We start from the raw sequence: 10,341 nt of genomic DNA, 5'->3' as shown, positions 1-10,341 counted from the left end.
GTCTAAAATTTCTAACAATGATTTATTTCATAAAAATTGCCAAGTAAACAAAAATGATTTGTTGCATTCCAGGAGCACTCATTTTCTATCCTAAACCTACAACATGGTTTAGCTTTTTTATTTACGACAAATAATCCACACAAGACTACCATGTGTACATTCTTTTTTTTTAGTTTTACAGCTGTACAGCGGAAAGACAATAAAAGAAGAAAAAACAAAACAAAACAAAAAGTGAGACAAAACATCAAGATCAAGGAGACAAAACATCAAGATCAAAAACACACGTCTATAAACATGCTCAAATACATACATACTGCACCGTAATACTACGAACACTTTTTTTTCCATTAAAACTCCTTAATAACCTCATTACTAACTTTCATTTTCACTATGAATATCTCCTGTGGTTACATTTTTAACTCCAGGTCTCAGTAAAAGCTGTTTATTTTGTAGGCTAACACACATTTTTTTATTTTTAAACCGTTTTTCATTTGTTATCAATTGTTGTCTGGCTGTATGATACTGTTTCTTTTTGGGATGATTTTATGTCTAAAACTTCTAGCAATGACTTACTTCATAAAAATTGTAAAGTAAACAAAAATGATTTCTTTATTCAATGAGCACTCATTTTCTATCCTACACATACAACATGGTTTAGCGTTTTCATTTACAACAAATAAACCACACAAGACTACCATGTGTACCTTCTTTTTTTTTTTACTGGACCGTACATCTATTTTTATCATGTTGAAAAAAATACAGAAGTAGAAGGAGAAGTGAGCTGTACATGTGCTGTGATAACATTTACTGTGTCAGAAGTTGCAGGACATCTTTTAAACCCACAAGTCTTGCTTGGTGTATATGAGTTTGTCTGTCTCTTTGGCTGACTGTTGAACGATGGAGCTGCAGCAGAAGCATTGTGTGTCATTAAATGTGTATGACATTCAAGAACAAAGAAAGACTGAGGACATCTATCAGACTCTGCAGACCCCACCAACAGTAATCACAAGAAAAGCTTCAGGTAAGTAAGGGGTGGATGGATGAACACACAGATGGATGGACAAACTGCTGATAGAATGCCAGAGTGTATAAAACTGTGTACAGTTGAATGAACGCTGTGAAATTATAGAGGTACACAAGTACCTGGGGAAAAAAATATTATTTTTGTAGATAATAATTTATTATTAAAAATAAAATCTATATTCAGATTGTTTCAAGCAAAAGGAAAACACTTCAATCACCCACTGTGATCATTTTCATTATGATATTATTTTGATTTTCTGTTTTACACATGTAGGGAAAAAGATAACTGTTCCACTCCTCATCATAAACATCGTCTTACTGACCACCATCCTTTTGGTTGTGGGGATACACTGTAAGTTTTATCTTTTTGTTGCATGCAAAATGTCACTTGGTCTATATGTGCATTCAACATATCACACTTTTGTGTGGTACACAGTGCAACCTGAATTAAATGTTTAAAAGGACATAAATGGACACAAGTATATATATAAATAATCTTTTTTATCTTGTAGTTTACCATTTTAGACAAACAGAGGAAGAAAAAGTGTTAAATGCCCAGAAGATAAACCAAGGTAAAATGTCCAATCAAATCAATAAACATATTGTTCATTCACTTGGTCTATATGTGCTTTCAATATATCACACCTTCGTGTGGGTACGCAGCACAACCTAAATTCAATGTTTAAAAGGACATAAATGGACATATATATATATATATATATATATATATATATATATATATATATATATATATATATAAATAAATAATCTTTTTTATCTTGTAGATTACCACTTTAGACAAATAGAGGAAGAAAAAGTGTTAAATGACCAGAAGATGAACCAAGGTAAAATGTCCAATCAAATCATTAAACATATTGTTCATTCATACTGACCGAAAGATAAATCCTTTTTTTTCCCCAATATTCCAAATATATCAGTAAACATGTTATGCACTTTTCTGTATCTTCCAGAGATCTGGTATCTCTATGATGGCATGTTCTATTTGTTCTGGAATAACCACAGTGACTGCAATACTGCTTATGAGTTTTGTCAGGAGCGGCGCGCCGAAATTGCCACTGTAACAGCAGACAACAGGGTACACACACACACACACACACTATACATATACATACTTATTATATACAATTGTTGTTTTTAACATGGATAATTGATTGGTTTTCTCTTGGATGAATCTCTATTACCATCTTTATTACCTCAAGCAATAGATTTGCTAGATTTGCCAAGAACCAACTTGTAATTGCCTTCAAAACAGCAAAGCAAAGCTTGATGAAGTATTTCAAAGTAAAGGTCCAAACTTCTGGCTCACGACAGAAAGCTTAGAAAAGATAATTAAAATGTATGTTTTAGGAAATAAAATTTTTTGGAGATTTAAGCTTTTAAGGAATTGAGTCAAGGAGCGTTATTCATGGCTTTTAATTGACTTTGAAGTAACTATAAATTCTTACAGAGTGACTGAACAAACTAAAACTCTTTTATTTTGCATCAAAGCCCTGTAATATAGAGTGATTCTCTGTGAACACACAACACACTTGGTAGATCTCACTCATAAACACATTTCTGGTCATTGCAGCTTCTAGCACAGGATCTGCGTGTGTGGTTTCCATATATATTTTGGGCTTGTGGTTAAAATGCGTCAATACTTCTAGCAGTGTAAGTTCCTGTATGGACATCACTGTTTTCTCTCTCAAACACTGTTAGTTTAGTTTTACCTACACTTATTTCATCAGTTTAAGCTACTCATATGTGCAGTTTATGGATTCACTGTACAGTTACTGATTGTAGGCCTCGTCATCACTCGTTTTTACCACAGTCTATGTTAGCTAATTTTTTCCACCATCATCAGTTGACAGTGACCACCATGAGACCTATATTGAATCAATAAGTGAATAAAACAGTATTCTGTTCTAAATATGTCCTAATTCTGTTTCTATGTCTGTGTTTGCAGGACTGGCTGCAATCACAAATCAATGGAAAGCACTTGCTAGTGCAAAGGGGTGACTTGGATTACCATGATATGCATGCATGGATGTATATGGTATTTTGCAGTACCATTTTTTCTTATCCCTCATACCCATTCCAGACTAATTCTCTGTGTTTGCCTTCATGGAACGAAAGTACTTCCCTGACTGAAGCAGAGAGAAAAGTCCATTTGGATTGCTGAGGTCCAACATAATCTTCCTGGCCTCAGTCCAGCACTGCTTGCTTTAGACAACAGGTCAATGATAGCAGGTTGGGGAGCTCATAGTGGATGGTATACTCAGCTGGTTAGACCACCCACTGGAGAGCTCACCTACACTGCTAGGTGCTGTTCCTATTCTAGGATGTGTCCCATCAGGATGTTCGTAATGATCGAAAGTCCTTAGCACCTGAGAGGGGAAGTTCTTTAATCATCCAAGATGGTAAATACACTCCTGTGCCTTCTTCACCAGTGCCTTTTTTTTTTTTTTTTTTATCTCTTTTCAGGATTTGAAGCCTAACTGTACAACGTTTGGTGAGTTGTCTGATCTCAGTGAGCAGTCAGAGGGATGGGTGTGTGCTTATGACCAAAGGTAAAGTACCAGCTCCAAACACCAAAAAAAAAAAAAAAAAAAAGCTTTGCTTAACATTTCCATGGATTTCATATTGACCCAGGGCCTTGTATACAATATTTACTTAGTATGTCTTGTAGTTTTTCTCACTTGTTACCAATATTAACAGCCTTTTTAAAATGAAAATAGACAAAATGCATTTAATGTCTTCAAGAGTCACAGATGGCACAATGTGCACATATGGGAGTGTAAATAAGAAATTGGAGAAATCATTAGATAAACTTTCCTGTTTATGTTATTAGAGTTCATAAGAATGAATAAAACTTCCGGAAATATTGCAAGAGGGTAAAACTACAGCAAAGGCCAAACATGTAAATCAGACAGAATGTCAGTCTGGAAATACAGCATGAGGATCATTGTATTAGATCATGTTGTTCTAGTTATCTGTAATTATCCCAAACCTCTAAAGCTTCAGCATTATTTTAGCTTTAGTGACCTTTCATAACATAAAAAAAGGGTGATTAAATTACAAGTGCTGCTAAAGCTTAAAAATTTTATTAACTAATTACAATTAACTAATTACTGTACATAATATTAAAAAAGATGTTTTGCAAACATGTCACTAAACTCTGCTAGCTAGCCAACATGTGTATTTCATCATCATTTTGTGAACAGGACAGGCAAGAGTGAATAAATGTTAAAGTAATGTTTGGTAGGCGATTCAGACACTGGCACTGACAATCTGCTACAGTCGAGACCCAGAACAAAACTCTCAACCTTCTCAGCTCCGTGGGTGCGGCATCAACCCCAGCTTCCTAAAAAGCTACAGAACAAGCAACTTATTGTGTTAATGTTTGTGTGATAAACTTTAGTTTAGTAAACTTTGTAGACCGTTATAATTTACAGACTCCCTCTCTAACATCTCTGTTTCTTTTAACTTTGCTTCATTTGCTGTATCTTGCATTTTTTTGTATTATTAAATTTAAGATTGGAAAAAGTGATGTTGATGATGATGATGATGATGATGATGGAACAACTGTTTATAGCCACTATAAATAGATTTTTATAGATTTTTTTTAAGTATTACTTCATTCATTAATAAATTCAACTTGCATGTCTTCTAGTGTTTTTTTTGTTTTGTTTTTTCAAGTGTCATTTTATTGTTAACGAAGGTCAAATCATATGACTAGTGATGTCATGTAAAATGGAGATCATAATACTAACCTGCAGGTATTTTTTGCAGGTATTTCAGGAATTAGAAGATAAAACAGAGAGAATACTTGATCTCCTTGATGTCCTTATAAATATTTATCGCAGGCTGAGTAAAAGAAATATAAAAAACATACGATCATTAGATCATGTTAATTGTGCATTATCCAATATTCATATTATCCTTATACATGAAATGTATAGTTAATTGTATTAACTGTGAAAACTGAAACAAATTTTTCTTGTGGTTTTATCTGAAACAGAAACTGCAATTAGGCGGAAATGTGGTTTTTAGTGTCTGTGAAATGCTGTATGTGAGGTTGCACTTCATCACAATGAAAAAAAACTCTAGCCTTGCTTGACGTATCCAGGTTCTTCAATCTCTTTGGTCATTGTAGATAAGATTTCTTTGGACAATGGAGCTCTTTTGTAATTATGTAATTCCTATTAAAGTTAAGAAAATCATTTGCACCAGTTGTGTATGTGGCTGGATGACAGAATCGCTAAGCCCTCAAGAGTAACTTTCCTCCAGCAAAAGTGTCAGGTTTATGCACAGGTCTGCATGAATAAATCTCACCATCACTGTCTTTACAAACCTGATAAATAAATAAAATCCTGATAAATCATAAACTCCCACCATGTTTCCTCCACTTGTTTTTGAAGGTGGTTTCTCCAGACTCATTATTAACCTCATTTCCTAAAATGGGTTCGTTTTTCTCTTTTCTAAGCTGGGTCAGTGTCTTTTTCAGTAACTCCAGCTCTCTATCCTTCTCTTCCATCTGTCCTCTGAAATATTCCTTCATCTTTGGTTTGGAGGTCAAAATATATCTCTGGATTTCAGGAATCATGATTTTCATAAGTCTTCTCTCTTCCTCCATTCCAGCCCCTCCTTCATAGGCCGTGTTATGGTTTCTGTTGTTAAAATGGTTTGCCTATGATTTCAGTAAATCTCCCAAATATGCTTTGGGTATGATTTTTACGTCTTAAACCTCTAACATTGACTGACGTACTAAAAATGAACAAGTAAACAAACACGATGTTGTTTTTGATTTTTTTTTTCTGTAGCATGTATCTGCTGCCATCTACTGGATGTAGTGTGCAAATACTCAATGAAGGTATTAGACATACAGTATGATGTACAGCAAGTGACCTCATTCTTGCCTAATTCACGTCTTATTCAGTATGTATTTTTGACTTGTATGGCTTTTAATTATGTATTTTTTTAAACTTTAAAAATATTGACTGCAATTTAACCTGAAGGGAATTAAAGACACTTGGTTCCACCACCACCAACAACAACAAAAATAGAACAAGAGTCTAAGATCTGGCAGGGAAATACATTTACAAGGTTATACAGCTAAAATTATAAGTCACGGAATCATACCCTTTGTTTTTTTTTTAACTGAATAAAACATGAACTTTTCCAGAAAGAAAAGACAGAGTCAAGGGTAGTGATAAACGTACATAGGAGATTTGTTCCAAAATGTTAAACATTTCTTCACGAAAAGCTTCACGCTGTTAATAAAACATTATTTTTGTAGTAATAATATCAGCACATCCATAATTGTTATATTTCCTACATCCTATTTCCTTCTGATGACATGTTAAGAATCAGTAGATCGATCCTTCTTCATCTAAGTCTAAAGATATTATCCAGCTAAAGGGTTACCTTTCATTTTGTTGATAAATATCAGTCCATGTAATTAGAATATTAGAAATATTCTAATATTAGGAGATATTTCTGAATTCAGGATATTCATTAAATTCATGTCTTTTGCATGATTTTTGATGTTCGTGCTGTGTCTGAAACGTGTGCAATGAATGAGGTGTTTAAATGTCGCTTCCTCTAAAAATGGGAGGAGATCGAAAGAAATTCTGAGTTAACTGAATACCTGCTCCTGACCAGGTTAGGTTCACAGAGTAAGTTACTATGGTAACTGACTCTGAGTATAAATTACCTCGCTTTCAGAAACGGGCTTAACTTAACCTGCTTTCTCGGGTTTAACTTACCTCCGTTTCTGAAACGGAAAAGCCAGAGTTTCCCTCATTTCAGGGTTAACTTACTCAGAGTTTTCACTTAACCTGCTTTCTGAAACGGCCCCTGGGGCCTGTTTCAGAAAGGAGGTTCAACCAACTCTGAGTTTAAACTTGAACTCTGAGTTGACAAACCCCGAGATGGGAAACTCTGAGTTTTCGGTCACAGAACAGCTGAAAAGAGTTAGTTTTATCAACTCTAAGTTGACTGACTCTGAGTTAAGCGCGTGCACTACAACTAAAAAAAGCCATTATCAATGGAGCGCAGATATAACGAGTCACCATGGCAACAGCGTCAGACAAAAGAAAAGTCTGCATATTTCTCACCAGCAGAACCGGAAGTGCTTATTCATCCATATGGAGAATTTTAACACGTATTAAAAAAAAAAAAAGAAGCAACACTGCTGTATAAAACTATAGTGGATTTAACATCAAATTTTAAAAGGTGTATTTTAAGAAATGTGTGTGTATGTGTATGTATATATGTATATGTATGTATGTGTGTATGTATGTATATATATATATATATATATATATATATATATATATATATATATATATATATATATATATATATAAACCCACTTTCTGAAACAGGCCCCTGGTCTCAGTAAAAGCTGTTTATTTTGTAGACTAACACACATTCTTTTTCTTTTTAAACCATTTTTCATTTGTTATCAATTGTTGTCTTATTGTCTTTAATATCAGTAAATATCATTCTGACTGGCTGTATGATACGGTTTCCTTTTGGGATGATTTTATGACTAAAAATTGCCAAGTAAACAAAAATGATTTGTTGTATTCAATAATCACTCATTTTCTATTCTAAACCTACTGTACAACATGGTTTAGCTTTTTTATTTACGTTAAAAAAAACACACAAGACTACCATATGTACGTTCTTCTTTTTTACTGGAACATACATCTATTTTTATCATGTAGGGGAAAAAATACAGAAGTAGAAGGAAGGAGAAGTGAGCTGTACATGTGCTGTGCTAACATTTACTGTGTCAGAAGTTGCAGGACATCTTTTAACACCACAAGTCTTGCTTGGTGTATATGAGTTTGTCGGTCTCTTTGGAGCTGCAGCAGAAGCATTGTGTGTCATTAAATGTGTATGATATTGAAGAACAAAGAAAGACTGATGACATTCATCAGACTCTGCAGACCCCACCAACTCTGCAGACCCCACCAACAGTAATCACAAGAAAAGCTTCAGGTAAGTAAGGGGTGGATGGATGAACACACAGATGGATGGACAAACTGCTGATAGAATGCCAGAGTGTATAAAACTGTGGACAGTTTAGTGAATGCAGTATGATGTACAGAAAGTGGCCTCATTCTTGCCTAATTCACGTTTTAGTCAGTATGTATTTTTGACTTGTATGGCTTGTTTTCGTATTTTTAATTAATTTCTTTTTTTACACTTAAAAATATTGATTGCAATTTCACCTGAAGGGAATTAAAGACACTTGGTTCCATCACCACCACCAACAACAATAATAGAACAAGGGTGTAAGGTCTGGCAGGGAAATACATTAACAAGGTTATACATCTAAAATTATAAGTTACTGTTCTAATAGACTTTCTGTTATTTGTTAGCAATGAATGTGCTTGATCTTTTCCCCCTTGGTAAAATCACACCCTTTGTTTGTTTTTTTTTTAACTGAATCAAACATGAACTTTTCCAGAAAGAAAAGACAGAGTCAAGGGTAGTGATAAACATACATAGGAGATTTGTTACAAAATTTTAGATAAACATTTCTTCATGAAAAGCTTCACAGTGTTAATAAAACATTCTTTTTGTAGTAATAATATCAGCACATCCATAATTGTTATATTTCCTACATCCTACAGTATTTCCTTCTGATGACATGATAAGAATCAGTAGATCGATCCTTCTTCAGATAGTCTAAAGATATTATCCAGCAAAAGGGTTACCTTTCATTTTGTTGATGAATATTAGTCCATGTAATTAGAATATTAGAAATATTCATGTTCATAAACATGTTCAACTTGCATTTTCACTATGAATATTTCCTGTGTTGGTTACATTTGTAACTCCAGGTCTCAGTAAAAGCTGTTTATTTTGTAGGTTAACACACATTCTTTCATTTGTTAAAAATTGTTGTCTTATTGTCTTTAATTTCAGTAAATATCATTCTGACTGGCTGTATGATACTGTTTCCTTTTGGAGTGATTTTATGTCTAAAACTTCTAGCAATGACTTACTTCATAAAAATTGTAAAGTAAACAAAAATGATTTGTTTATTCAATGAGCACTCATTTTCTATCCTACACATACAACATGGTTTAGCTTTTTCATTTACAACAAATAAACCACACAAGACTACCATGTGTTTGTTTTTTTTTTTTTACTGGACCATACATCTATTTTTATTATGTTCAGAAAAAAAATACAGAAGTAGAAGGAGAAGTGAGCTGTACATGTGTTGTTCTAACATTTACTGTGTCAGAAGTTGCAGGACATCTTTTAAACAAACAAGTCTTGCTTGGTGTATATGAGTTTGTCGGTCTCTTTGGCTGATTGTTGAACAATGGAGCTGCAGCAGAAGCATTGTGTGTCATTAAATGTGTATGATATTCAAGAACAAAGAAAGACTGAGGACATCTATCAGACTCTGCAGACCCCACCAACTCTGCAGACCCCACCAACAGTAATCACAAGAAAAGCTTCAGGTAAGTAAGGGGTGGATGGATGAACACACAGATGGATGGACAAACTGCTGATAGAATGCCAGAGTGTATAAAACTGTGTACAGTTGAGTGAATGCTGTGAAATTATAGAGGTACACAAGTACCTGGGAAAAAAAATGATTATTTTTGTAGATAATAATTTATTATTAAAAAAAATCTATAATCAGATTTCAAGCAAAAGGAAAACACTTCAATCACCCACTGTGATCATTTTCATTTTGATATTATATTGATGTTCTGTTTTACACATGTAGGGAAAAAGATAACTGTTCCACTCCTCATCATAAACATCCTCTTACTGACCACCATCCTTTTGGTTGTGGGGATATACTTTGAGTTTTATCTTTTTGTTGCATGCAAAATGTCACTTGGTCTATATGTTCATTACATTTACATTTACATCATTTGGAAGATGCAAGTATCCAGAGCGACATACAAATGTGCTTAAGTCTCTATCATTGAATGCATGAATTCTGGTTCACTAGGCTACAGACTTAGAATACCACGTGTTTAAATTACTGTTGTTGTTTTTTTAAATACACACATACATCAAACAAGGAAGAAAGTGCTAGTTGTAGAAAGTGTTTCATGAATAAGTAGGTCTTCAACCGTCATTTGAAAATAGCCAGTGACTCAGCTGTCCAGACCCCTAGGGGAAGTTCATTCATGGTATATATTATCATCGCAGAATTTTGTGCTTTCATTAGTTAGTTACTTTCATTTATATATTTTTACTTTTACATAACAATACATGTAAATGCATTAAATCATAATATACTGCTTATTATAATTATTAAGTATTTCATTT

General features: G+C 33.7%; 1 protein-coding gene across 1 annotated transcript; it reads left to right on the top strand.

The window, feature by feature from the left end:
- The first annotated feature begins 779 nt into the window (after positions 1-779).
- Positions 780-4,891, top strand: LOC132841009 (uncharacterized). The gene is made up of 8 exons (XM_060863162.1): positions 780-1,021; positions 1,298-1,375; positions 1,536-1,595; positions 1,809-1,868; positions 1,995-2,119; positions 2,990-3,079; positions 3,508-3,593; positions 4,816-4,891. Exons 1-8 carry the CDS (start codon positions 898-900, stop codon positions 4,829-4,831), a joined length of 639 nt encoding a protein of 212 aa, XP_060719145.1. The 5' UTR covers positions 780-897; the 3' UTR covers positions 4,832-4,891.
- Positions 4,892-10,341: the final 5,450 nt, after the last annotated feature.

The sequence above is a fragment of the Tachysurus vachellii genome, chromosome 26, assembly GCF_030014155.1.
Source record: "Tachysurus vachellii isolate PV-2020 chromosome 26, HZAU_Pvac_v1, whole genome shotgun sequence".
NCBI classification, from domain to species: domain Eukaryota; kingdom Metazoa; phylum Chordata; class Actinopteri; order Siluriformes; family Bagridae; genus Tachysurus; species Tachysurus vachellii.
The sequence above is the reverse complement of the archived record's forward strand: the minus strand, read 5'-3'. Positions and strand labels throughout refer to the sequence as shown.